At 39.4% G+C, this 27690-nt stretch overlaps 3 protein-coding genes across 5 annotated transcripts in view; 1 reads left to right on the top strand and 2 right to left on the bottom strand.

The window, feature by feature from the left end:
• gdf11 (growth differentiation factor 11) overlaps window positions 1-6636 on the bottom strand; it is a 34063-nt gene extending 27427 nt beyond the window's left edge. For 2 of the 3 annotated variants that reach the window (XM_042500381.1, XM_042500399.1), the window contains exons 1-3: window positions 6542-6636; window positions 3922-4071; window positions 1019-1543 (exon numbers count right to left, since the gene is read on the bottom strand). In XM_042500381.1, the coding sequence (XP_042356315.1) occupies window positions 1019-1433 (415 nt within the window). In that variant the 5' untranslated portion in view covers window positions 1434-1543; window positions 3922-4071; window positions 6542-6636. Of the gene's footprint in view, window positions 1-1018; window positions 1544-3921; window positions 4072-5810; window positions 5832-6541 lie in introns of those variants that run through there. The other variant, XM_042500390.1, reaches the window with a different exon arrangement.
• On the top strand, window positions 5922-13058 carry si:ch1073-456m8.1 (leucine-rich repeat flightless-interacting protein 2). Its single transcript, XM_042500412.1, has 6 exons — window positions 5922-6269; window positions 6565-6639; window positions 8729-8767; window positions 9019-9180; window positions 9348-9431; window positions 10448-13058. Exons 1-6 carry the CDS (start codon window positions 6171-6173, stop codon window positions 10958-10960), a joined length of 972 nt encoding a protein of 323 aa, XP_042356346.1. The 5' UTR covers window positions 5922-6170; the 3' UTR covers window positions 10961-13058.
• A 4403-nt stretch (window positions 13059-17461) lies between these two features.
• On the bottom strand, window positions 17462-27416 carry avil (advillin). The gene is made up of 20 exons (XM_042500357.1): window positions 27352-27416; window positions 27079-27173; window positions 26775-26849; window positions 26416-26612; window positions 26228-26336; window positions 26039-26149; window positions 24226-24431; window positions 24061-24139; window positions 23720-23818; window positions 23394-23547; window positions 23182-23282; window positions 21851-21988; window positions 21432-21590; window positions 21167-21346; window positions 20567-20724; window positions 19235-19379; window positions 18886-19074; window positions 18742-18810; window positions 18159-18269; window positions 17462-17779 (listed from the first exon to the last, which is right to left on the bottom strand). The coding sequence occupies exons 1-20, from the start codon at window positions 27404-27406 to the stop codon at window positions 17666-17668; spliced, it is 2544 nt and encodes an 847-aa protein (XP_042356291.1). The 5' UTR covers window positions 27407-27416; the 3' UTR covers window positions 17462-17665.
• Window positions 27417-27690: the final 274 nt, after the last annotated feature.

Genomic DNA, 27690 nt, shown 5'->3' with positions numbered 1-27690 from the left:
CCCCGCGATTCGCCAGGGAAAGGTCACACACTCCCCTCGACCCCGAGTGATTCTCTGTCTTTGTGTACTCGTGGTGAAAAAAAAAACGAGCTGCGCCCATAAACTTCGCATTTAAAAGGCAAGTGCGGCCGAGGGGGGCCGCTGCATGAGGGGAACAATAGCAGCTTTTTGGACACACTTTTTCTCACTGCGATGAACAGCAGGGAAACCGGTAGAGCCTCCTATAAAAGACCGATAGAGCACAGCTGCCAGGGTTCAACAGTAATTTTATAAAATGTCTCCAAGGGGCCTGCCTGCGGTTTATCTGTGGATTTATGGGAAACTATAAGAGGGCGAGCAAATTGTTAGAGGGGCAATAATCAGAGGGCCTCACGGCGCGATCATAACTCCAGAATTTAGGGGGCTTTATGCAAAAGGGAGGCATAAAGGATAAAGTGATGCAAGTGCCAGCTGAATGCTGCATTATCATTAATAATGCACTTGACATTCACACGGGTCTGTCATGCGTTACTGGCACAAAAACATCATCTGAAAGAGGGAAAGTTTGACAGCAGGTGGACTGAGGAGCTAAAATATTATAGGCTACTGCTGCTCCAATAGGACTTATCCCTCCATTATCATTATCATCATCATCATCATCATCATCATCATCATCATCATCATCACCACCACCACCACCACCATGAAAACAAAAGTCCATTGGGCCATATTGGAGCTGTCTGTTTCAGAGTGACGAGGCTCTTTATGCTCCTGATTATTGATTTATCAGCTTCACGCGTAATCCCTATTTTGACAGCCGTGGCCAGCAGCTGACCGCAGACCATTTGTCTAATATTATCATTCCGCTTCAGACACACACAGTGGACCCCCAATCTGAAAAAGTAGGTTAGGTCACTCACTTGAATGAGCTCCACTGTCCACGCAGCAGGCCCTGAGTCTTGAGCCTGTAACTGCTCCGCAATTACGCGCATGACGCATTTGGAGACAATATTGTTGGGGTTGTAAACTATTTACTCACGCTCAGAGGCCATGGTGATCACGGACTCCGTGGTGGCGTGGTACTCATCCTCCTCCATAAACTCATCCTGGGACGACGCGTCTCCCTGGAAGTCGTGGTGGTCCAGGAGCTGCTGGAGCGGAGGCGCTTTGGGCAGCAGCTGATTGACCACCTCCCGGCTGATGTTGGGCGCCTGCTTCAGACGCAGCTTGCTCAGAATCTGGGACTTGATGGTCTCCAGTCTCAGCACTTTGCTTTGCTCCCTCCAAACGCAGGCGGAGCACTCGTGGGAACCGGCGTCCTCGTCCAGAAGGGACAGCCCGGCATCCGTGGGCGTCTCGCTGGCAGAAGGCAGCAGCAAATTGGGCTCATCGCTCCCCGACTGTCCCAGGGAGACGAGCACCATCAAGCACAGCAAGAAGTTGTACCTCGGCATGTCGACGCGTGGACACCAGGCAACTTTTTTTTCTTTCTTTTTCTTGGGTTTTCACTCGCTTTATCCCGTTATATCCCCTCTCTCGGATGCGCGTCGCTCCTTGCTTTATCCTACAAAAAGCAGGGAATCACTGACATGCATCTAATCCAACAAGCGAAGTTGCTTTTTTTTTGCAAGAGATTTTGCAATAAATTAAAAAAAAGTACGTCCTGTGTGTCTCGGTTCAGGCTGCCTTTGATTGAAAGTGAGCAAATTATCTATCTGATGCATGCATAGCCCGCTCACGTGTACTATAATGGTTGTTTTGGGGTTCTTCTGTACAATTTAGTCCATGGAGGTGTGTGAATGTTCAGAGGTGTCACTGAAAAATGTGCAAGTGCGGTCAAAAAGGGGCTCTTTATATATCTCAGCTGCCCGGTGTCGTAATCCGTCTCCATTGGCTAAGATTGCAACAAAAGGCTTTTAGGTCTGTCACCAAGTCAAGAGGGACAGAGCGAAGGGAGGGTGCACGCACTGTTATGAGAGTATAAATGTTTTTACAGTGCACACACAATGTCTCGCATTAGAGATATTGCCCAATTAGGTTATTATGATGATGACATAAACTATGGCTCATTGCGCCTGTTGTTACAGCCTAAATGGTTTATTATGGTGTAAAAATGACCAAAAACAGCTTCATGGATTCCTCCCGAATTCTCTTCATCATCTCCAAAATTACACACAAATGAGTGCGTTTTAGTAAGAAACACACTGATGAGGAGTCTTTGTGTTAGATGGTTAGATGCAGATTATTTAGAAGTTGCACGAGCTCGCCCGATGCAGAGCTCTCCAAACTGAGCGTCAAAGTATCTGTGTATACCAGTAAAGTAATAACTGGCCTTTCCATTTCAAAATCAATTGCTTTAATATGCACAATTATGATTTTTAAAAGATTAATGAAAGCTTTATGTTTAACAGCCTTTATTAATAGACTGGTTGAAGTTATGCAGTAGCAGGTCTGCACAGATTTTATGATGTATGAGCCTACTTGAAATTTAATTTTCACCATTCAGCGTATTGGTACAAGCTTTATAGAAATGTCACTTTTTTTCCCTTGTTTCCTTATGGATCACTGTGGATTGTAGAATTACAAGTCCTATGTATGAGACATTTGATCTATAAACCGGCAATATATCAAAATACCATCTGATCAAAATATAGACAACTACAAACCATTGAGAGATGCTGCAATCATGACTGCACACGTGCTTAATAAAAGTTGTGATATTTCTGCAACTGATTTCTTTATGTACAAATTGTACCTCCCAGAGCAACGAGTCTCTCGGTGAACTATCACTGACCCACTAGTGTCATCTGCTGGAGGAGAACACAGCTGCAGCCTGTTTCAGGCAGGCTACTACTATCTGTGTGTGCTGCCTCTTTCATAGTCGGACTGTGGTACTTACATTGTGAAGCAGGGTCCTGTAGTTCATTTAGTTTGGCATTTAGCAGTATTAAGTCATTATTGTTCAAATACTGTTAATAAATCATCAAAACATAATTATATTGGTTTAGTGAGGAATAGGAATAGGATAAGACTTTCATTATTGTAGGGGAGCATATATAAAGTAATTTGTCCCAATTTAACCAGCGAGAAAATTAAAGTGATTTATATATTAATACATCAGTAATAACAATTCAATAATACAACATACATTATTGTGAAACTGGCCAATCAGCATAATGAGTACTTTTGCTTCTGGCAGTTAAAGTATTTTGATGCAAGTGCTTGTACTTTTACTTGCGTACAATTTTGAAAGCAGGAATTTCACTTGCAACAGATTAATTGTACATTGTGGTATCGAATTTTTCATCTAACTATTAACAAGAAAGTTAATGCCAAAATGGTAAATTGACTATACTTGTATCCTTCCTAGTCTTTTGACCACTCAAAGCATTTTCTTTGTTTTTTTTACACTATATGCCACATTCACCCATTCACACACTGGTGTGCTGAGGCTACCGTACATGGTGCCACCTGCTAATCCCACACATACACACACTGATGGCACAGCAAAGGGAGCAATTTGGGGTTCGGTATCATGGACTGGGGGAGCTGGGGATCGAACCGGCAACCTTGCAATTTGTGGACGACCCACTCTACCTCTGAGCCACAGCTCCCCACAAATGCTGAACCATTGCTTTATGCTACACATTAATCAGACAAAAAAAATGACACTTGCAAGAAGGCTGCAGGCAGAAAATCCTGGGGTTGGTAAGACAGACTAACTTTGGGCTTTTTTCCCCGAGGTGTCATTCAGTGCATTCTCATCCCAGAGCACCTGATCCACACCATAAAAATAGGCATGCTCATCTATTCAAGTTCTGACTTTAGATGACAAAGAAATGGCACTAATTTGTCTTGATTTGCATTATACAGCATCAAATATGGTATGTTTCTTACATAAAATGTTATGTTCTGTATGAATATGGGACCAAAAATACTCACCAAAGTCTCATCAGCATGAAAACTCTTGAGTCTGTGGCACCAAGACCTTCTTTCCAGAAAGGAAGCCTCATTTTTGAGGCTTCAATCCAACCCACTGATGCTGAGCTTTTGTCCATGATGATTATCAAGAAACTCAGTGTGCTGAGGATGCTGAGGAACAAGGAGAGAGCTATAAAGCAGTTCATACACTCCTTATATGATTAAACTCAATCAAACTGACAGCCTTTAAGTCGATGTCTACATTGTGAGCCACCTCATTCAATGTCTTTTTTTTCCACTGAAGTCATATTGACACATCACAGTAAAGAACAGCCGATGCAACCCATAAATCAGTTATAGTGATAATCTATTAATAAGGAAAGAAAAAAAAGTGCAATTTGCTAGATTGATAAAAGATACAGACATTTTGAGTCAGTCTGAGGGGTGACTTGTATTATTTGATTTGATTTCATAAACACCTTTAACTTTATATAATTTTTGTTTTAATAAAAAAAAAGAACTTGGCAGTGATAACGTACCTTGTGGACCGATCACATAATGTTTCACAAGGTACAATGTAGTTTTGCATTGAAAATGTTGTCAGTGGAATCAGGCCAACCCACCTGCACCCCAGAAAGCTTTCCACCTTATCCCCCCTTGTGGACGGCCCTGACTGAAATATCATATATCACTGCTTAATAAATTCATGTTTAGAAGTAAGATAAAATGACAGTATCACATAGTATGTGTTTTTTTGTATCTGCTTGTTTCATCTCTTTTTCAAAATGGTGCTAAAATTGAATGAAATACAAACCCCAGAGGTCTCATTTTACTGTATATTGTCACCTTTACATCACATAAATAAACATTACTGTGGGATATAGAAATTTCCTCCAAACTCGCCCTAATTGTGCACCTTAATGACATATGGCCAGTGACATAAGCTATCAAAAGTCAATAAGGTGCAGTGCATAGATATGAGTGCAGCTATAAAATTTAACACTCTTTTCTGTGGTACTGCACTGTAAAAATAAACACTTTTTTTAACTTTAAAAACTTAAGTGTCCAGGCTGCCTTAAAATTTAGAGATCGACTGGTATTTGTTTTTCAGGGCTGATACCGATTATAAGTCATAATGAGACTGGTAACCAATATTTGAAACCAATATGCATTTAAAATAAAAATGAAAATATTTCTGTCTATATTTAGAATTTGGAATATAACAAACTCCAACATAAAAAGTTTGTTTAAACGCCTTTAGCAAATGTTTAATCAAAACTGAAAAGTTCAACATCACATACAGCAAGTTCCCAGCAACTTTTTTTTTTTTTTTTTTTTTAAATAAAGTCAAGTTAATATTTAAATAAAAAATGAATAAACAAAAATAGCTCCCTGAGGTCTTACAAAGTAAAACAGTGTAAAATTTTGTAACTTTCTTTGCACTTTTTAATTAATTCATTTCACTATTTCATTATTAAAATAAAATGCGGACACAGACAATCAGCAAAATGAAAAATATCAGCCCCAATAATTAGCCAGGCCAATAATCTGTTGACCCCGTTAAAATTTTGAGTTGACTGAATTTGAAATGACAAGTTGAGGTAATTTTGTAATGACTGAACTTGTCTTCCCAAATTCAGTCAACTTTTTTTTTTTTTTTTTTTTTTTACAAATTAAAGCAGCTTGGACACCCACTTTTTAAAGTAAAAATAAAATTGTTTATTTTTACAGTGCAACTGCAGCAAAACAATTACCCTCGGGGTGAATGAAGTTCGTATCTTTTCTGACGTGTTTTCACCTCAGCCTTCGATATAATCTGGGTTACCATCTTTCCCTACACTTCTGTCATCTAGGCCTAGCTACTTCACCCTCTCACAAAACACAGAAACCGCAAAAAAAATTAAGCTCACCTTTAAGTACTTTGTGTCATTGATGAGTTTGGGGACCTGACACTCGCCATGGTGCTTATCAGAACCAAACAGTTCACTTTTGAACTTCCAACAGTTGCAAAAAGTGCTCCTCTCTCCTGTGAGGGGCCATGAGTGCATACATCCATGCTCGGGGCTGATCTTTGACTCCTGTGTAGGCGGAGTGAGGGCGGTGTTAGACGGTTTGGCCCCCGTGGCTCTCCGTAGATCACGGCCTGGGCGTCGGCAGTTCACTCACAGCTGCTCCTGCGTAGGAAACTCAGCACCAAACATCTCTTCACCTCACACAGAGCTCGGAGGTGTCTCTTACATAAACAAAAACTTAATATAAATCCTAAAAAAATGCACTCAGTCACGCTGGACAGCAGTGGTTCACCAAAGAAGCGGACGTTATCTCGGGGGCTGAGTGAGGATGAGTCTCTGCGCAGCATTATAAAGGAGGTGAGCTCAGAAATCACGCCGTCATTACCGACTGTTTGTTTACAGCTAAGCTTGCCCTGCCTCTTGTAGTACTTGGTCGTTTTCAACATTTAACGTTAGTAATGCAGTCGGTGTGAATTCCGGCTGTTTTGTTAACCGTTTAACACCGACTAACGGCTCACGTGAACCGTGAGACTCGTTTTCTTCAGGCCGGTAGCTTCAGTTCACTTCCTCATCGTAAGCTAACGTTAGCTTGTTTGTTTCTAACTGTGATGCGAGGCTGTTTTTCTTACCTGATGTTTTGTCTCTGTCACAGACCGAGAGTTCATCCAGGCGTCTGACACGAAGCGACAGCCGAGGAGGCACCCTGAAGAGGACAAGTGACAGTCAGGTAGGAGCCAGACAGCACGAACAGGAGCCAGGAGGGGACAGAGTAATCAAGACACCTGTATCGATCTCTAGCTAATCAAACATTTCTACGGTCCCGCATGTCTCCTCTTTATCTGCGTCATTATCATTGCGATGTGATGATAATGCATAAGCAGTAGTCGTACTAACATATTTACTAAGGTAACACTGACGTACTGTGCATGAGTTTTGACGCATTTGTGTTTGAGTATTTCTATTTTGAAATAGTACTTTTAACGCCACTATATAAAACTGACAGCTACAGTTAGATTGAGGTGTTACATAAAGACACATAGCATAAGCTTATATAACACACTTTAATGTAACACGTTTAACCCGTTATTGCCAATCTGTATAGCTTGCGATTCCTTTAAAAACAAGCAGTCTAGCTGTTACAGGTTCACTTAAAGTGGTTTCATATCAAATAGTTTGAATATTGCTTGAGGCAAAGAAGACTAAATGTACAGTATGTCACAAAAAACAAAGCTTGTAGAGCTTCAAAAGTGAAATACTTAGATATTCTTGTGTCTGTATTGATAATCCAATAATGTCATATGTCATAATATATTGGTTACATGGAACCTTTTTTCTGCTGAATGATTAATTTTACTTTTGATACTTGCAATACATTTTTGGTGACAGTACTTCTGCATTTTTACATAAGTATAATTAAAAGGAAGTTCTTAGTAGTGTGGAACCATTTTAAATTGTTGTATTGGTACTTTCTGAATACATCTTCCTGCACTTAAAGACACATAAACTCGAGCTTGGTTCATATATATAGTTTCATATCTGTTTGGTGTCTCATGTCACAAAAGCTGTTTATTTACACAAAATCAAAACTTACATTCAGTCAACTTGTTGGGACAAAGTGTTTCTGTGAGGATGCTGGATCAGAAGCTTGACAATAGGTTGCCTGTCCTTGTGTATGTTTTATAATTTAATGCTAAATTTTGTTTGCTATTATTTTCTGTTTCATAAATTTACCATTACTTACATGAAAATGTCAAATCTTTGTGTTGCACCAAATTCTATAATATTTCATGACAGGATTAGAAATGTCAGCTATGTTGCCACAGCAAATGTTTTTTATCGTACTTAATCGCACGCTGTGTTTTGAAAGCGGCTATCAAACATAGTGCAGAACAGTATTCAGATAAGGTCACAAGTTTTGAAGGTTTAATTTTGGAGTATCAAAGTCTGTGACTTTCAGTTGAAGTGTTGGTCTTCAGACACAATGTAGTTTTTGATACCACAGTTATTAAAAGTTTGACTCTATCTTTATACCATGGAGGCACTTTTTTCAGTAACAGCTGTTATCATAACTAAGTATGTTATAAGGTGTGATTAAAAACATTTGTAGGTGTAGTATAGTTGGGATTTGTGATAGGGTCACAGAATGTGGTGCAACACCACTTATAAAGGTTTACAGTGAAAAATAAAAGGTTTTTAAACTTGTCATAGTTTGAAAAGTGTGTATGTTACATATAACATCAATGATAACTATGTTAATGTAAAGTGTTCCAATAAGTCAGGACAGTGTGACGGTGAGAGTGAAGCAGTTAAATCATGTGAAGCCATCATGTTTTTCTTCCTGTGACATGTCAAAATGTCTTCAGTGAAAAGAAAAGACATCAAACCACCAGCTATTGTCAACGATGTCATCGGTAGTAGAAAAGGGGTATCTTAGTAATAGAAACAAACTACTAACATTAATTGAAGCTGGAAAAAACTTTTCAGTTTTTTACTTTTTTTGGACATGTTTTGATACATTTAGAATGTAAATAAAATGTTGTATCACAATATCAGCAGTCATTTTCCTGCAATGGCTCCAACACATCCATTACCATAATCCTGCAACACACAGGACTTTATTTACATAACTTAAACTGTGAATTAACTTAATGGTAATCTTGAATGCTATAATTTGCTTGTAATGTATTGTGCAAGTCATGTTATAGTTACATAGCTGTTTAAGACATGCTTGTCTTTGTTTAACTCAATTTAAAAGACTCTCGTATTATTTACAAATGAACTTTTTTTTTATTTCAAAATTGTTTTTCTCCTTTCAGCCTTCAGACCAGGACCTTCTCATGGGACTTCCAGAAATGGTGAGTTTTTCTTACTGTTTTTCTAATTATGATGATTATTACTATGTAAAGTCTTGTTCACTGTTCTGTCAGATCTGATAGATTGTGTGAGTGTGATGCATATTCCCATACATATGGAGGAATTGTCGTGCTTCCAGATAAGTCCTCCCACTGATGCCTCTGAGAGCTTACTGAACACTCTGCCTCCCACAGACCGGCATGCGTTCCTCTAAAGTTGCCCACACTGATTTGTAATTGTGTTTGTGGTGTAGCTGGAGCTGCAGGCCAGCTATGACGAGGTGGTGCAGGAGCTGCGTGGGCTGGAGGTCGAGCGAGAGGCTCTGTTGTTCCAGGTGGACGTCCTGCAGGACACACTGGAGGGTGTAGAGGAGCTGCTGGCTGAGGCCCAGAGGGAAGCTGGACAGGCTAGTTTGGTACGTCGAGGCCTCACCAACACCAAAAACACCACTTACATTTACTTAAACGCTTTACGCAGTAACATATTCACATCTTGTAGTCTTAATCCTCTCTAATGAGATGTTTTTGGTCCATGTTGTAATGAAGTGTGACACTAACAAGCTGTTTTTCTCTGCATTTTTAGGAACTGGAACGAGAGAGGGAGGCCAAGAGTAAACTGGAGAGCATGGTCTGCTCTCTGATGCAAGAGGTGGAGAGATTAAGAGAGGTAATGTGACAATTAACATTACGTAACAGTGGAGAGAGAAACGTTTTTTGAATCATTATATAAAGATGTAAAATCCTATGGAACCTGTTATGTAACAGTTCGCCAGGAGCAGGATCACTTATTGTTCAGTGTGAATAATGGAGATTGTGCATGTTTTGTTTACCTGGATATCAAAGTTAATCTGAACGCTTCTCTGCCACCTCATACTTATTTGTATCTATTTTACTGGTTGTGGCAGGATGACATGTACTCTTACGTTACACTCGATGGTAAAGGGAAGCAAGTTTATAAGCACTTCACTACCTATACAGTATCAAATGAATATTTAATGTAAAAACACACAAGTTATAGTATTGAAAAAGTACCATGTAGCTTTATTTATATGGTTTCAATGTCTTTTCACTGAAAGACATTTAGTCTTTTCCTTGAAATTTCCAGAAGGAATCCCAACAAATATGATAAAATAACAATGAATATTATAAATTCAGTGTTTGTTATTTCACAATAAGTTTTCAGTGGCTGTTAAATTTCACAATCCTGTTTTAGGTTGCTCATAGAATTAAATCTTTCGTGGCTTTTCTTTGCTTCCATCTTGCGATGGGATCACTCCCGCCGCGATACAGTGATCCCCATGAAGTAGGGACTAGTGGCTCCTACTCGACTTCCTACCAGTCTGCTTTTGCCCCCCTTGCTCAGACCCATTCTCAAACTTGGCCTCATTTTGGTCTCAACTACACACCTGTTAAGTTTCAAGGCTGCATTTTGCACTGTTGTGGCACTATCACATCAACAAAATCTGTCCACAGACAGATGAAAGATACTTAAAACAGCTCATGTGGTAGTTGCTGCTACATCTGCTGTCAGCAGGACCAAGTTTAGCAATGATGACACACACAGACTCACAATGTGAGAACAATATCAGCTGTCGTGATGTTATCGCGGCTGGTAATAACAACATAGCAAATGCACTTATGTTTTGTTTGAACTTGAACGGACAATTGAATTTCTCTTCACAGGAGAGGAATAATACACCATCTGCTCCAGCTAACACTCATGGAGGTGCAGACGAGGGAACAAAACAAGGACACCGATTGAAAAATGATGCAATTGATTTGATGACAGAGTCCTCGCTGTGTGACCCTCGCAGCAGTGAAAGCAGAGGCAGAGCAGAGGAAGTGGGACTGAGTGAAGGGGCAGATGATGACGGGAACGCCCTGTCCAAGCTGAGGAAGATGGTCAATAGGCCCCTGAGCCACATGCCCACTCTTGCTGTGGACAACCCATTCTCTGAGGACGGGATCCTGCAGAGGCCTTACGAAAACGATATCCAGGACGGACGAGACGACTCAGACAGCATAAGTGCCTACGAGGACGCATCTGCTGAGACTCCAGAGCAGGACAGGGTGTTTCCAGGTGAAGGGGACACTATAGAGCTTCCTGAAGATTCAGAGAAAAGTCCAAACAACGGTCTGGTCAATGATGCGGAGACCCAGGACCCCAAGAACCCCGACGGTTGTGTTGTGTCTTAATCTCTTTTATCTTCTACTGGACAAAAGGTGAACGATTATTGATAATTTGGTGTAATTCAATAGCTATTTGATTTGCAGTTTACACACATCTGATATTTATGTTGTTAGAAAATTCAAAGTCCAACAATCACATTTAAAGTTGTAATTAGAGCTCCAGTAAGTAGTCGATTGAAAGAAAATTGGTTTGCAGCTATTTTGACAATTAATCGTTTTGGTGATTTCTAAAAAAAAACATGCCAAACAGCTGCTGGCTTTAGCTTCTCAGATGTGAGGATTGGCTGCTCTTCTTTGTCATAATTATATAGTTAGAGAAATATTATTGGGATTTGGACCACTGGTGGGAATTTGAAGACCCCACTTTAGGGAAATTATAATGCAAATTTATTTACTATTTTTGACATTTTATAACTTAACAATTAATCTGTAGCTTAATTGATAATGACAGTAATGGTTAGTCGCAGCCTGAGTTGTAATACACTGAAGTAGGATTTTAAGTTTCAGTTTTAAATTCACAGCAAGGGAACTCAGTCAGCATCCAGGTGGTTTACTAGCTGAAATTCCACTAATGACTACTTAATATTATTTGCCAATACTTTCTTTTTAATATCCGTCTGAACGTCTTTTTATGAAATTTGTGGACAGACATGGAAAATAGTCCATGCTGCTTTGACTGTTTACCTCTTTAATCTTTTAATAAGGTTTGTTTGTGTAGTAACAGCTGCCAGGACACACATCAGGATTTACCTGTCGGCAAAATATGGTGAGCTCTGTAAGTGTCCGGACAGGGACTGTTGATGTTTTGTTTTTGGGAGAGGCAGTCTGAACATTTCAGACACAGAGCTGTGAAATGCATATATAGCTATTCTTTGTGGCAGCTCTCAGCTGCTGTAGAGCTCACTGTACAGAAGGTTTAGGAGATTTTTGACATTGGTTTTTGGAAGGTCAGCTACAGGTAATCAAAGGCAGTTGTTTGAAAGCTTATGGGATACAGATTTTTTTTAAGTAAGGGAAAGTGCCATCAATTTGCTGCCTTGCTGATCTTTACAAGAATTATTTTTATATCTTTCATATTTGTCCCCTTTTCCTGTTTTTTTTATGTTGAATTTAGGGAAATTAATTTGGCTGCATTTGCACTTTGAAAGTTCTTGTATCGTGGAAAAAAAATTGTTCTCTTACATTGGAAACAACATTCCCTTTAAGGGACAGTTCACGTCGAAATCAAAAATACATATTTTCCTCTTACCTGTAGTGCCATTCATCAGTCTAGATAGTTTTGATATGAGTGACTGAGTGTTGGCGATATCAGCCATAGAGATGTCTGCCTTATCTCCAATATTTTAGAACAAGATGACACTCAGCTCATGGTGTTCAAAGCACCAAAAAATACATTTTAAAAACTCAACAGTCATCCACAGACCTTTTTGCGAGCGTTTTCTCTCTACCGACCTACACCGACACAGGCATTACCACACAAAAGGAAGCAAACATTTTCCGTCTATGAAGAGGTGCACAATTCCTTCTGCGTAGTGATACAGTTTGTGGGTGTAGCTCAGTAGAAAGAAAATAGTTCCTACATGATACTGTTCACAACGCCAAAATAATCTAGACTGATAAACAGCACTATAGGTAAGAGATAAAATATGTATTTTGATTTTGGGGTAAACTGTCTCTTCAGAACCAAACACGTCAGTGTGAGGTGATCAGCTGACCCGCTGCAGGCTGCATTCTCTCTGCCTCTCTGGTAAAACTGTACGTTTGCACAATTATAGTGAAACTTGCTGAAATTAGTCTTTTTGGAATGTCTCCGATTGCTGTAAACACTTTGTATTTAATCACATTTTCTATGGTTGTTTTCTACTATGTTACATTTCTTTTATGCTTGAGGCAAGAATAGACCATCTCACCTCATTTGTGATCGTTTGCATGAGCATCTAAGAATGTATTTCCAAATTGCACATGAATTGATCTTTGTCATATATTAGTACTTTTGCACGCAGTACACATATTAAATAATACTTTGATCTAAGGTAATTACTGCGACAATTGGTGTTTTAAAGGGATTTTATTTAATTTTTTTTCATATAATGTATCATTCTGTCATTTCCTGGGTCTTAAATCGGCAACTAACTAATGTGACACTAACATTTTTCAAATGAAAATCACAGTTTTGATATCTGATTCTGTTAAACAAAAATCAAAAGTGGAACAATATGAATACATTAATGGAAATGTAAAAATAGGTAGAATGTTTGCAGTTGCTGCATAAAGCTACTTATCATTGTAGGTGTAAGGCAGTGTGTTAATGTTTGTATTGACTCATTTGCCTTTCATACTTTTATCACACAGTCCTATTTCAAATAATGCTGGTTCACATGCTAATACTTGATTACCTATTGTGTTGGCTGCCATGAAGCTCAAATGGCTCTGATTATTATTATTTTTTTCCATAAAATGAGCCGGCAGGAGGCTACTGTTACTCTAGCGCTGTTACTGTAGTACTGGTAGAACTATTACTGTAGTACTGTCACTGTAGTGCCACTGTGGTCAGTTCTTAAGCAATCATTTGCAACCAATGCTGGTCAGATGTTTCTCCACAAATATCCACAATCACTGTTTGTCATCAACATTTCAGTTTATTTTCCTGTCAGGTCAAATGATTTGGTTTGCTGTAATAAACCAATACAGTTACATTACTCTGACTTTAAATGTTTAACTGATCAAAGATCATGTTTCAACTTTGAAACCTTCATTTCGTAACATGATTGGCGCTGTTTAGCATTTTGGGCACACAGCAGTGACTGTTTGTCAGTATATCAAGTAGTCAAATGGTTTTCGTGTTTCATTTTCCACAGCAATGCAAAAAATATGTTCTTACTGTAATTTGTTTAATGGGGTAGGTACTTTTCACTTGTCCTGAGCTTTGTATTACATGTTCAGATGTAACAGTAAATTACATAGATTTATACTTGTAAGGGAAAATACATTCCAGACATATCAAAATAAAAAGAATAAATGAAAAAATGCTGATGCTGATTGGTCCGCTGTTGTGACTTGTATTAAAAATATCCATTATAAGCATCATAAGAAGCTTAGTATGAATGCCATAGCATCTGTTTTTTAAACTTAGAAGCAGAGATTTAGATACTTGTGAAGCTAAAAAAAAATCAAACCTATTTTGGCGGTGCTTAAAAAGAAACTCATGTAACTAAAAAGGATGGAAACGGATGGTAATCTCTTTCTGTGAAACCCAAAATACTATAACAGAAAAACAGAGAAATCCACTACTAATAGTACTGCACTCTGTGCTCCTGCCAGTTTGTGAAGCAGGAACTTTAGCTGTCAATGTTTTTTTTAATAAAAACATGTTGTAACAGCATTTGCCCAACAGATGGCACAATAGCTATACCTACATTTGATTTTGTGTTCAGGAGTGAACTCAGTTAATAAAAAGTTGTGTTTTTTGATACATTAAACACATTTTACATTGCAACCCCAACTTTAGCTGTTCGTAATGATCTGGTTATTGCAGCTATTTTAAATGTGTGTTCTTTATATGATAATAATAATAATTACTATTATAAAAAATGTTCATTTATCATATGAAGCCTTTTCATCAGGACTGAAATTCTCCACAGGAAATTCAGTTCAGGTCAGCTTTATAGCCCAATATTTCAAATCACAATTTGCCTTAAGGGTCTGGGCAGCACATGAAACAATCTGCCCTTAGACCCTTGTAGCAGATAAAACTCCCCCCAAGATCCTTTAACAGGAAAACAAAATAGAAGAAACCTCAAGAGGAGCAACAGAAGAGGGATCCCTCTCCCAAGACAAACATGCAATAGATGTGTACAGAAAGGACCAGTATACTACATACTAAGACTTTGCAAAGTGATCGTATATGCGCTGACTCTGTCACTGGGAGGTGGAGGAGATGGTGGATGGTGTCACCCAGGTGTAGCAGCTGCCAAGCTGCAGACCACTATTCGAGACCAACAAACAAGTTGCTTTTTAAAAGGTTATCTCTGCATTTCCAGCTGGAATTGTGTCACCAAAAGTGGTTGTTTTTACTGAGACATCAACTGTTCTCCAGCTGTGATTGTAACACTAAAACAGTGATTTTAAGCCCAAACACAATCTTTTCTAAACCACATCCAAGTGTTTTCTATGCCTAAATAAGTATATACAAATGCAATGTATCCGTGTTTTGCAAAAATTTCAAGTCAGATGGGTTAAAAGAGAACAGACTACACAAACACACAAGAGGCAGAACTGAGGCACATCATTCACACAGATCGGAGAATGAAAAAGCACAGAAAGAGACAAAAGGATATCCAGAACCAAACATCTGGAATGAGGCACCAAGCGCCTGGAGAGATGAAGAGGTCCCAGGAGGACCGATGGTCCAGTACAAAGAAACCTGAGTTCAAAGAAAGAAAGAGAGGGGGAGTAGGAAAGACAGAAACAGAGTGGCACAAAGCAGTGCTTGTGGGAAAGAAACAAAGTGTTATTTAGAAGCACTGGCTTCAAGTTAATAATATTCTTGTTGGCAGGACTGTTTGGCTTTAATTACACATCAAGATTGAGACCAACCCACCAGTCAGATAATGAAAGTTAAGGCACAAGAGGACTTTTGAGTTTGGATTAAAAGACCTAAACAGAATCAAACAGACAGGAGCTCTGTGTTCTGGCAGCAGAGACCACTGACTATATTTATATACTATAATGTTTAAGGAGGTCAAACAGGAAGGAAGCGGGACACCTTTTGATATAGCTGTAGACCATTAAAAGCACCCGAAAGAGTGATCTGACATGGATAGGGAGCAGGTAAAGGAAAGCTAAAAACAGCTGTAATTGTTATAGTTTTGCAGACAGACACGGAAACAACAGATAAGTTGCAACAAGAAGTCATTTATTGACCTAGTCTATGAGTTTTTTTGGGCTTTGGGAGCCAGGTTCTGGGGGAACAAGAAGTCCAGAGTCTTCAGAGCAGGGGTTTCTGTGTTGCAGGTTTCCTTGTGAGGCAACAGATTTCCAGGACTGTGTTCAGATGAGTAGGTATGGGGCTGAGAGTTGATTGCAGGAGAAGGCGAATCAAGGTTGGTGGTTCTGGTGTTTCTGCTTTTTTTTTTGCAGGTTTCTGGGAAGACAGAGGATCAGGGAGACAAGAGCAAACAGGTGAGGCTGGAGGTGAGCTGGTGACAAGATTCCAGGGATCTGCACACACAGAATATCAGTTAGAATTAAACCAGCACAACAGGAGCATAAGAACAAAAGGAGAGCCTGTCAGTGTGCCACGGGTGGGTAGTAGACAAAGTGGCAGGGAGTGGAGGAATGAGCTGCTCCTTTTATCCTGCAGCAGTGTAGGTGGCTTTATTGCATGATCAGCAGCAGGTGAGTGATGAACTGCAGGTGTGTGAATAATCAGTGTGCCAATCTCCATAACTCCGCCCAGCTCCAGACAAACACACACACACACACACACATACACGTATACAAGGGAGGAACAGACAATGGACAGACACCCCCACATGAGGGAGAGGGAAACTGAAGAAAAAACAAGTGGAAAAAAAACACTGAGCCTCAACAGCAACTGGTCAAACCTTATAGTTTTATATTTTATATATTTATAAAACTTCTACTACAATCTGTAACAGGCCTGACAACAAAACAATAATACAGTCTGGATGATACAAAAGCATGAATTAGGATCTCTGCACCCAAGATAAAAAAAACAAAGAAAGTGATTTAGCTCTGTTTTATACAAGAAATAATAATAATCTCGATGATATCTTTAATGTGGGGGTTAAAACAAAAGGTTAAATCAAACATAACACCAAGATTATTGGCTGTTGAACTTTGGGATATAACAGTTGTCTAGAGTTTCTGTTACTTGATAAAATTGGTGCCTATGTTGAGCAGGACCAGTGGTCAGCATCTCAGTTTTGCAGGCCTCCAGCAGGCCTCCAGTTTTGCAGTTTGGGAATGATCACGTGCCTTTACAGGCACATACAGCTGAGTATCATCAGTGTAACAGAGGAAATTAATCCCATGAGTGCGTGTAATTTGGCCTACAGAGAGAAGAGCAGAGGGCCAAGAACAGAGCCTTGTTGCACTCCATATTTTACATCAGAAAACATTGATCTGAAAATATCCATCTGTATCTATATTAAGAGAAGATCATTTTTGACTTAAGTAAACCCAGTTTCAGTGGAGTGGCAGGCTGTGAAAGCAGGAATACTACTGTTTGTTATATGGTCTGAAAGTTTTAGACCCCACTCTTTTCAGCACTTTTAAAAGGAATGGGAAGTTAAAGACCATGATCATTTTTTCTAAATGAATTAATAAATGTGATGTGTTATTATGGTTAAAATGTATTTTAGTATAAACCATGCCACAAAAACAGACGATAGAGTTTAAGCAGTATAGCTTATATTTATTCATACTGACAGTTTAAATAATATCACAATTAAACTGAGTTGATTCTACAACATCTGCACAGGTTTAAAAAATCATCAAGTATTCAAGAGTTGTACAGTGATTTGTAACAAATCTTTTAATTACAATGAAATCGGCATGAGAATACACATTTTTTTAATTTACTCAAAAATCAGATTGAGCTAAAGAGAAAAGTCAGTTATGTTAGGGGAGATAACACAAAGTCCTTTAAAATGAATAGCTTATGTCAAATACAGAAAAAAACCATGATCAAAACAAGCCCTTTTCTTTCTTCAGGTTCAGTTGTTTCCACCCTGGCATGCTGGCAAAGTCATCTTTGGAGATCCCAAATACATCATAAAAGTCAGAGTCAGACAGGTGTTTCTGAAAAGAAGTTCCCAAATTGTCGTTAGCACACACAAATTCCATTGGCTTATACTACTATATAGTGGTAGCCACACCTGTGTTGCCCTGATGAAGGTCTACAATGGTCAAAAAGTGTACGCTATTTTGATAAATTATTTAATTAATTAATTAATAATTTAAACCTTTAAACCTTGACATATTTTTTCGTATATTTTGAAGTACCTAGACTGCCTTATTTATCCATACAATAAATCATTACCAAGTTCATAGTTTCCACTCTGATGAATGTGCACAAACACGGTGGCTGAACTTTAACTTTATCACACCGCGTTAAGCACCGGCTTCCCTCCCATACACACACACACACACACACACACAGACATGAACACACGCCTACCTCTTTCTGGGTTGGGTCAACACCTTCAGGCAGCTCGCTGGCGAGCTTGTTGACCAAGTCATCAGGTGGAAAAGACTGAAAGCTTTTCTCACTTTGAACACAGTTCTGCTCCTAGAAAGTCACATTAAGGTTTTGGTTGAGATGAATAATTGTTGAGTCTTTATTAATTAATCACTTCCTGTTAAGGCATTGAATGGGCCAATAAAACATATTTCTGGTAAGCGAATGGTAATGAGATACAATACTTTGTTATCAAAAGTTTCTGGCTCCTATCCCTGACTTTTTTTGATAACTCATACATATTCAACGTTGGCAATACAAAAATAAACATGTTAATTGGGTTTCTTTCCAATTCTGCTATGTAATTGTAATGTACTTAGTAACCCTCTAAAGTAAATGTCTTTAAATGTCCTTCTGCATATCTGTGTGGAATCTAATAATATAAAAACCAATTTACCTGACGCACTAACATGTAAAGTTTAATGTAACATGCATAAAGACCATTTGTAACATTTTGGTAAGAATTGTATCAGACAAATATCTGTTGCCAAAAAAAATTAAAAATAAATAACACTTTACTTACAACTGTAACATTAACAGGTGATGCATCATCACCTAACTCCCTCTTCAATTCCTCGTAGCTCTTTCCACCCTAAAAGAAAGAAATGTTTTTTTTGTTTACTCATTAGTGTACATGTTGATGCAGTGTCAGTTCAAAAACACTCACACTCCATTGGGAGGGGTCCCAGGCTGTGAACCACCCAGTGAAGGTGGGCGGCTCAAATCCCTGCTTGATCAAGATGATGGGGGTGTCTGGATCTCTGGCACCTGGGTGGGTGCGCAGATACTCTTTGCTGGTGATCACCGCTTCTTTACGCTCCACCTCATTGGCTTCTTTACCAATCCAGAGAAACACCTGAGACCATGAAAAGGCACATTTAAGAATTCCCAAAGTAACATGGCACTAGAAAGGCTACTCAAAAATTCAATGTTTGTTGGGGATGTGATCACATCCAGCTTTGAATTTGACACTAAAAAGTTCACTTTTCTTCATTATGAACATTGGCGCCTCACACCTGGTCCCATGTGTCCAGCAGCATGACATCATCCTCGCTAAGGTCGTCCTGCGTGAACTGAGTAACCTCAGTCACAATGAAACGGCCTGTCTTATTGGAGCATTCAAACAGGCGCGGCTGATGGTCTGAAACTGTCTGCTGTAATCTGTAATCAACAACGTGACATGAAAAACAGTGGAAAACAAGTGTTTCACCTTCACTGCATCACTCATAAATCATGGCCTGCACCACTCTCTCTCTGATTGGCTAGTAATCAGTATCTTTGATGGTTGGACTCATAGACTGTATATAAAGATGGACAACATGACAGTTCCCCCAAAGTGAAGCTTTGCAATCTTGATCGCCCCCTGGTGTCTGTCTTCATTATAGGTCATAAAGCCTGCCCCTTCATGTCAGGGAATGGGACATAGGCCAAACTAGAAACTCAAAGTACAAGCCAAATAAATTCTTCCCAAAGACAGTTTCTGTCACTGAAGGTAGTTCTCATCACCCTTATGTTTGTTCAATTGATCGTCTTTATGATAAGTTTGGCTTTAATAAATTATCAAATTGTACAAAAAGGGAATTTTCTGCCATGGTTGACAGCTGTGACAGCGAGTCCTTGCGCTCGTGTTCATTGGAGCTGCGGACAGGTGTTTGGGCAGGTACTCTTCCATCGCTGAGATCGCTACTGCACAGTCTCTAGTTCCCAATGATATCACCAGTGCAAGATGGCAGCAGCCGAGGCAAGTAGCAATTTTAACTTTTTTTTTCAGAATAAGTCAGATTCATATCAGATAAACAGGGAAAAGTTTTCTTAGTAGAAGACATTATGGGTCTGTATTTCAGATGATGACTGACAACTTGCAGAGCCTTTGTGCTCTATGCAAAATACATAATTATGTAAGTTTTTTGACCAGCGGACCCTTATGTTGTGGAACAATATAGCAAGTATAAACCTAGCTTAGTAACGAGGAGTGCTGTTGAGGCATTCTGAAACAATAAAGATGGCTGCAGGTTGTTTGGGACTTTCTGTTGAAGCACAATTTTAAAACTTGGATGGCAAAAGCAGCAACAGTCATTCGGACATATTGATGATACACAATCAGGACTTATTTCTGCACACTGTAGTCTGTTTATGTTTGTCCATTGCTTAGTACTACCTCGTGTTTCATTGCTCTGATTAGTTGTAGATCTATACAGTTGTCTCCAGATTTTTTTTAACCCCCCTTGGAAATCGAAAATAAATCAAGAGTATCCAGACGAACTCACATTTGTGATTTTGTGTGGTGATGTCAGGCTACTCATGAAACCCATTTGCAAACATAAGTATTGTATTTGTACTATCGTCACCTCTTGTCACTAGCGTAGGGAGCTTTCCCTCCAAGCAGCTCCCAGAATTCAATGGGCTCCTGACCCTCGGCCACAAGCTCCTCAGAGCCTTGCTGTGACTCATGGCCAATCACAGAGCTCACCTCCTTTGCCATGGCTCTCTCGTCTCCACTTGATCCCTGGTAATGAAAAGTCACTTTAGTATACCAAATCAAATTGACCTTGATAAAGTTCACTATGTGGCCAAAATTATGTGGACAAAACATTGAACTCAATATATGATGGAGAACATCTAATTTAAAATCCTTGTTATAAACATGCGCCAAAAGGAGTCTCGATTGTTCTGGGAAGAGTTCCCAACAAAGGTGTGAACCTGGCTGCAGAGATTTTCATTTTGTTGTGCCAAAGGTCACTGAATCCATTTTACTGGAACTACTGGTAGTCCAAAATATAAAAAATAGTCCCAGACAAAAAATGTTCATGCTTCACACATGAACATCCATTCAAAAATACAGAAAATGCAAGTACCACAAAAAAGTATTGTATTGTTTTATTATGTCACCCTGCTGCTGTTGTTCAGTGATTTATCAATTTCTCTGATTTTAACACCACCATTCTCACCTTTCCACACCACAGATAGATTCCTGATTGGCACTTTAGCAGGAACACATCATTGGAGTTCAGAGAGGTGGCCAGCGCAGAAACCTCAATGGCTTTTGTGTTGGATGGATCAGAACCGCTGACTTGAAACAACCTTATTGGTGGCTCTGGGTCAGAGGACCCTTTTCTAGATGTGCCCCCCTAACAGAAAAAAAGATAAATATTGTATTATAACACTGTATACACCAGAATATTTCCAAATAAATGATTGGAAATGAAGTCATACCTCAAAGATGACCATTTTCCCCTTGAACATTGCCATGAAGTGTCTTGGTTCTTTGCCCATTGTTACTCTCACTTGAACTGGCTCACCACCGTACTTCTGATCCAGGTCCACAGCCTGAAATGCTGAGGCTGCCACTTCATCCTGTGTTGCATGACGCCCCTGAAACAATAAATCAATCAATCATATTTTCTGTATATAACAACTTTCAAGCAAATACAATGCAATTCAAAGTGCTTACAGTTTTACTGACAACAAAAACAAGAACAACGTAGGAAATAAGAGAAAATAGAACTTAAAAAATAGAATAAGTATAAAGCATAAAATAATAACCACTTTAACAATAAATGGTAATGTAGTTTTATCTCAATTGTGAATTATTATTATTATATAAGACACTGGGTAATAAATTAAATCCTCACCTGCCATATATAGAGCAAGTAACACTTCTTGTTGTTAACCAGGTAAGTGTAGAGGATCAGGTAGCAGTCTCCTCCATAGAAGTATCCATACCATTGAGGGTCCACAGGGACAAGCTCCAGATTCTCAATCCTCCACACCTGGCCACAACACAAAGGTATGTCAACACTGAATCACAAACAGCAGGCAACAGCATCTGTTGTGGCCTGAAGTGCTGAAATTCACGAATAATCTAGGTCCCCCTTGAGGAAAAAAGGCATCTTGAGTGATACATATTACAAAACAATGTTGTCATAAATCAAATTACCACAAATCAATTGCCATACAAACACCCAGAGGCTTTTGGGGCCCCCGAAGGTCCTGGCCTCAGGACTGCTCACTTTACTGGGTTGGTAATGCAGCTCTGTTTGTCAGCTTCTGTTGTTCCTATGCTTAGCTGTGTCACATATGAGTTCAGGTGAGGACACAAATGCAGGACAAAAAAGGGCAGACAGGTGCAAGCTTTAATGCAGAAAAAATTAAACAGAATTAACAAGGAATACATGATGATGATGAGGAGGAACTCAGGGGTGGAAAAAACAGTAGCAAACACAGTGGAGAAAACAGGGAGATGAACTGACGAGGAAAAAAGGGAAACACACAGATACATATATATATATTTATATATATACACACACACACACACACACACACACACACATATACATACATATATACACACAAAGACAGGATGAAAAACCAGACATGACACATGAGGAGTGATACTCCAAAACAAAACAGGAAACAGAACATAAGTAACAAGAAAACAGAACAGAAAACCCCAAAACAAAGTCCACAATATAACACAAAACTAGGATCATGACAAACTGCACTTTGAGCTGAATGTTAATGGTTGCACCAGTATGTCAACACATTTACAGCTAGCATGTTTACAGGCATTTTGTTACCGGACATATTGGTGATTAGCTTTTATTATGTAAGCCTAATGTAAATTCAACATGTAGGTAAGCTGACATTGGTAGCTGAGGCTGCCTTAGAACACTGTTTAAGCACTGATCTCAATGTAATGCTGGACACGACAGGGCTTAAATATGGACAGTGTGCAGACAATGCAGTTGCACTGGGGCCCGTGTGGAGCAGGTCCTCCAACAATGTGTTGGGTGGTCAACATGCCCTTGCAACTAATTTATATTGCCACATATGTGTCCAAGGCAGAACTTAAAGCCATTGTAACTAGGCTACCTCACTGATTCAGTTATTAATCAATTACACAGTCATCCAGTAGATTGTAGACTGATCTTCATGAACGTTCAGATGAAACTGTCACACATACCTCCACTTGACCTGAGCCATTGTCCACCATTCGCTCCTGTGCAGCGACCTCTGGCATCACATGCATCAGAGAGGCGTCAAACTTTTCCTGTGTGACATGAGCTGAAGCAAAATATGGTCACAAAACAAAACCAAGTATATATATTTTTTTTTTTAATTCAGAAGAAATAGTCTTTGCGGTTTGAGTACTTGTGATTTTAGGAGCACACGTACCCACTTTCCCTCTTGTATGCACTTTGCCCAGACCTTGAGTCTGGTACTTTACAGTCCACCTCTGGAACAGCTGCTTGAAGAGAGCTGACTCGGCCCCGTCATTCACCGTCTCCACATTGGTCGTGATCGGGTAGTTTTTTACTTTGATGAACTCCTGTAACAGCCAATCAGACAAAACTGTGTTAACTACATTCTGGGTAGAATTTATTGTAGGTCGGCTGTATTTGACTGCATTCATTTTTGCTAGGTGTTCTGAAAGACTCTGCATGCAAGACCAGTCAAACACAAGCTAAGGACACGTGAAGGTCTGATGTTGAGTCACTCACCAAAGCTCTGGTCATAGCGGCCTGTCTCTCAGCTTTGTTTGCTTTCTTCCCCTTCCATACAAAGATCTTCGTTCCTCCCTGATCCAGGAAGTAGCAGTCCTAAACATATAATTACAAAAATATATGTAATTAAGTCATTTCTTACATCAGTACATATACGATTTCTTCAAGTAGTTTGAATTTAAACTGCAGTGTTAAGAGAGTAAGCCTTGAGCTGTACAGGGAAATGTCATACTAGATGGACGGCTATATTTTATACTGGCACTGACCCCCATCTTGACGTGGCCATAAAATTATATAATGTATGCATCCTTTATTTGGTCAATATTGCACCAACTCACATCATGATTCAGGAGATCTTGAACCAATGGTCTGGAAGCAACTTCTGTGACCTTCATCTGACCGTCAGCGTCTGACACACTGAAATAAAGGTATAATTAAGAAGAAACAAATACTTTAACTGGACATTAAATACATGAAAATGTTACGGTCAGGGAGCAGCTCACTGGTAAAGTGTGAGTTTTGCCTTCTGTTCCTGGTCAGCAGTTTCATCTGGAGGTCCATCTGTCAGCTCAGAGCTTCGTTCTCCAAGAAACTCCTTCAGGATCTCCATGTTCTGCGGAGAGTTACTCTCTGCGCCGCCCTCGACCACTCGGATCTCTACCCGACCTCCTCTCTCTCTATCACGGATGTCTTTGGCCAACAACATGCCCTGAGCAGGAGAACACCCACACACAACATAAAAAAATGTATTTCATTGCTGTTCAGTGTAGCCTAATAAATTTGCCACTTGCTAATTTTGACTGAAGATATTATAAAGTCAGTCAAGTCAATTTAATTTATAGAGCCCATTACCACAAAGCATGGTTTGCCTCAGAGGGCTTTACAGTGTACGACATCCCTCTGCCCTTAAACCCTCACCATCATCTGGGTTTATCTTGGTTTGAACTACAGACCTTAAATGTATATTTCTAATTTGGTTACAAGATTTCTTTATATGCTCATCTGCTCCAGGCATGCTACTGCAAGTGTTGTCAGAGCCTACACTGCTATATTTTTACATGCTAACATCAGGGAAACAAGTAATTTCGTTAATTTCCCTAGAATCATGTTCTTCTGGTATATGTCGGGTTGTGTAATGAAGCTTTCATTCATGGTTTTAATGAGAGCTATATACAGTTGTTCAATGGCTGTACATACACTGCTACATGTAGCTACATGCTAAAGTAAAGGAAACAAGGAATCTTGGTTGCTGAAATTGTTAATTTTTCCCAGATCTCTGATTATATTACTGATGTTTGGTTGTGAGGATTTTCAAGGTAAAAGGTACTCCATAATGGTCGTTCCCCTGCTACAATAATGCTGCAGAAAAAAACAAGATGCTGACGACCTAGAAGCGCTGACCAAGACTAGGGGCTTTAAAGAGACAGGTGCTAAAATGGAGCATTTAAGACAAGGGGTGAATACAGGTGCTCCAGTATAGACAGTATGGGGAAAATAAAGTGGGGTTTTTTTCTGTTTTTTTTGGGGGGGGGGGGGGGGGTTACATTAAAGCATGTTAACATGTCCTAATATAAACCTTAAATACAAATTTAAACCTATAATAGTCCCCCTTTAAAGTTAGCATATCTCAGCCTCGGTTGTTATTTTAAATACTACAAGTTCTACTGTTTGCTGGTTTGTTGGAAATCTCATTTTTATGATAGGACATGCAACTTGAACATGTAACCTAACTTATGGGGAAATATAAGACCTATCTGAACTAACTTAAATATGAAGTAGACAAATTAACACCTAGAATGGAAATATAAGGGAACTGAAAGTTTCAGTCCCCACTGCATTGCTGTTACATAGTCTTGAAGTGTGTGCAGTGGGATAAGGACTCATTCAGAGCCTCAGGCCTTTTTTCAGGAAGAAGGAAATGAGCTTCGACTGCACACTCCCACAGCTTTCCACAGAGGTGTAATGATGATATTTAGATCTGGTGAGGTCAGCACGGAAAGCAGTCAACTTACTGTCAGACTTGTTTCAGGGTCTGCACCTCAAGCACTGATTTTCACATGATCAGGAAACCTCTTTATGCAAGAAAATTTAAATAGTGAACTACATAAAGCTATTGTTATATTATCATTGTGACTGGAAAATATATTTGCAAATTAATTCACTTGTAAGCAGATGTTCTGCCATCCTATTGCATAGAGAAATAAGTTAAGAATAAAAAACAGGGGGTAAATGCAGATGGTTTTTTCCAGTTTTCAACTATGTCTCTGTGCTCCCATTTGAATTCTGCACTCAACGATCTACACACAAAAGTCTTACTTTGAGCTTTTCCTGTTTGTTACACTTCGGTCCGTTCCACTGAACAATAGTCTTGCCAATGTCCAACAAAAACACATCTCCAAGGTTGAAGCTCTGCCAGCTCATCTCCACCTGAAACAAATTAGGGCACTCTCACCATGACATCTTTTGTGCCATAATGTTACATAACCACTGTGAAGCGTGGCCTACCTCCTTTGCAATCACTCTTTTCTTCCCTTTGACATGAAGCAGTCTCTTAACGTCATAGGTGTTGGTTTCAGTGTGCCTCATTCCTGATGCAACTCCACCTTTCTTATAGCTAAAGGACAGGATGGATTGATGATATTTATGGTTTCTTTCACTGTCTGTGAAATGAAGGTCATAATATTTGCACTCACATTACTCCTTGTTTGAAGTAGCCCTTGAAGGCATCAGACTCGTGGTTCTGAACTTCACGGTGCTGCACCGGAGTGCAACCCAAAAACTCATCGAGCTGTATGGTGTAAACAGCAGCTGCACCCTGTTCGTCCTGAGTGGACTGAGAGCCGATCCAGTAGTGGATATCATAAGACAGAGAGCTGCTCACCTTCTGAGTCTGTGGAATGAAGAAACTAAGGGTGTATGTTATCTGATTTATCAAAAGAAGAAAAAGCATTTTGTCATGGCTTCATTATACGGAGTCTTTAAACACAACAGTACCAAACAAACAAGCAGCCATGGCACCCAAAACCACAGTTAATCACTATCCCAGACTTACAGAAAGCAGTACGTAGCAGTCACCCTCATAAAAGTTTCCATGAGATTTCTCAGGGATTTGGACAAGCTCCATTTTCTGTTGCACAGAGACAACCAAAAAAATCCACATTTCAGATCCAACAAGAAGTATTCTTCAACGTCAGTTTTTTTTTCCACATTATAACAGCAGTTTTAGTCATTTACTCCAGGAGTAGAAGACTTTTTTCCCTTTTGAAAGCGAACTGTTGACTTTGGAAAACTTCAGTCCACAGTCACTATTGCATCAACCGTAAAAATAATTTTTTTAATAAAATGTAAAAAATTACCTCAATTCTCCAGATTATAATCCCAGGGCTGTGAGTTACAGCTCTGAATGTGTACTCCATATTGCTCAGATGCAGTTTCTGTGGCACTTCTTTTTCTGAGAGAAAATAATAAGGAAATCACCTATACAGACCTACAACAACACAAATGTTGACATAATTTTAAAAGGTTTTCATTTTATCTCTTCATTAAGGGCACAAAATACGATTTATAGTAAAACTGCAGCGAGCGTACATGGTCAGATTTTCTAATTTATGTTATCCACCAGAACATACCTGCTTGAAGACTTCTCTGTAAGCTTGTGTGATGTTCAAACAGCTGATCTTCCATCTGATGACAAAAGGCCCTCAATCCTCTCCCCTTGCTGACTCTAAATCATTTGCCTGTGTTTGCATGTTTCTGGACCTCTCACGGTGTTCTGCCCAATCACTGAGGAAGACACAAAATCCTGTAGGCAAATGTGCTGGGGAAAAAAAAGGATTGACTCATATGCAAATGCACAAATACACACAGTAACACTAATCAGCACCATCTTGTCCATTCATTTTACTGCCCACTCTGCCGCATATAGAACCACCACATTAGCACCATATATGGACATATTCACAGCTATG

This window comes from Plectropomus leopardus, chromosome 2 (genome assembly GCF_008729295.1).
Source record: "Plectropomus leopardus isolate mb chromosome 2, YSFRI_Pleo_2.0, whole genome shotgun sequence".
NCBI lineage: Eukaryota > Metazoa > Chordata > Actinopteri > Perciformes > Serranidae > Plectropomus > Plectropomus leopardus.
The sequence above is the reverse complement of the archived record's forward strand: the minus strand, read 5'-3'. Positions and strand labels throughout refer to the sequence as shown.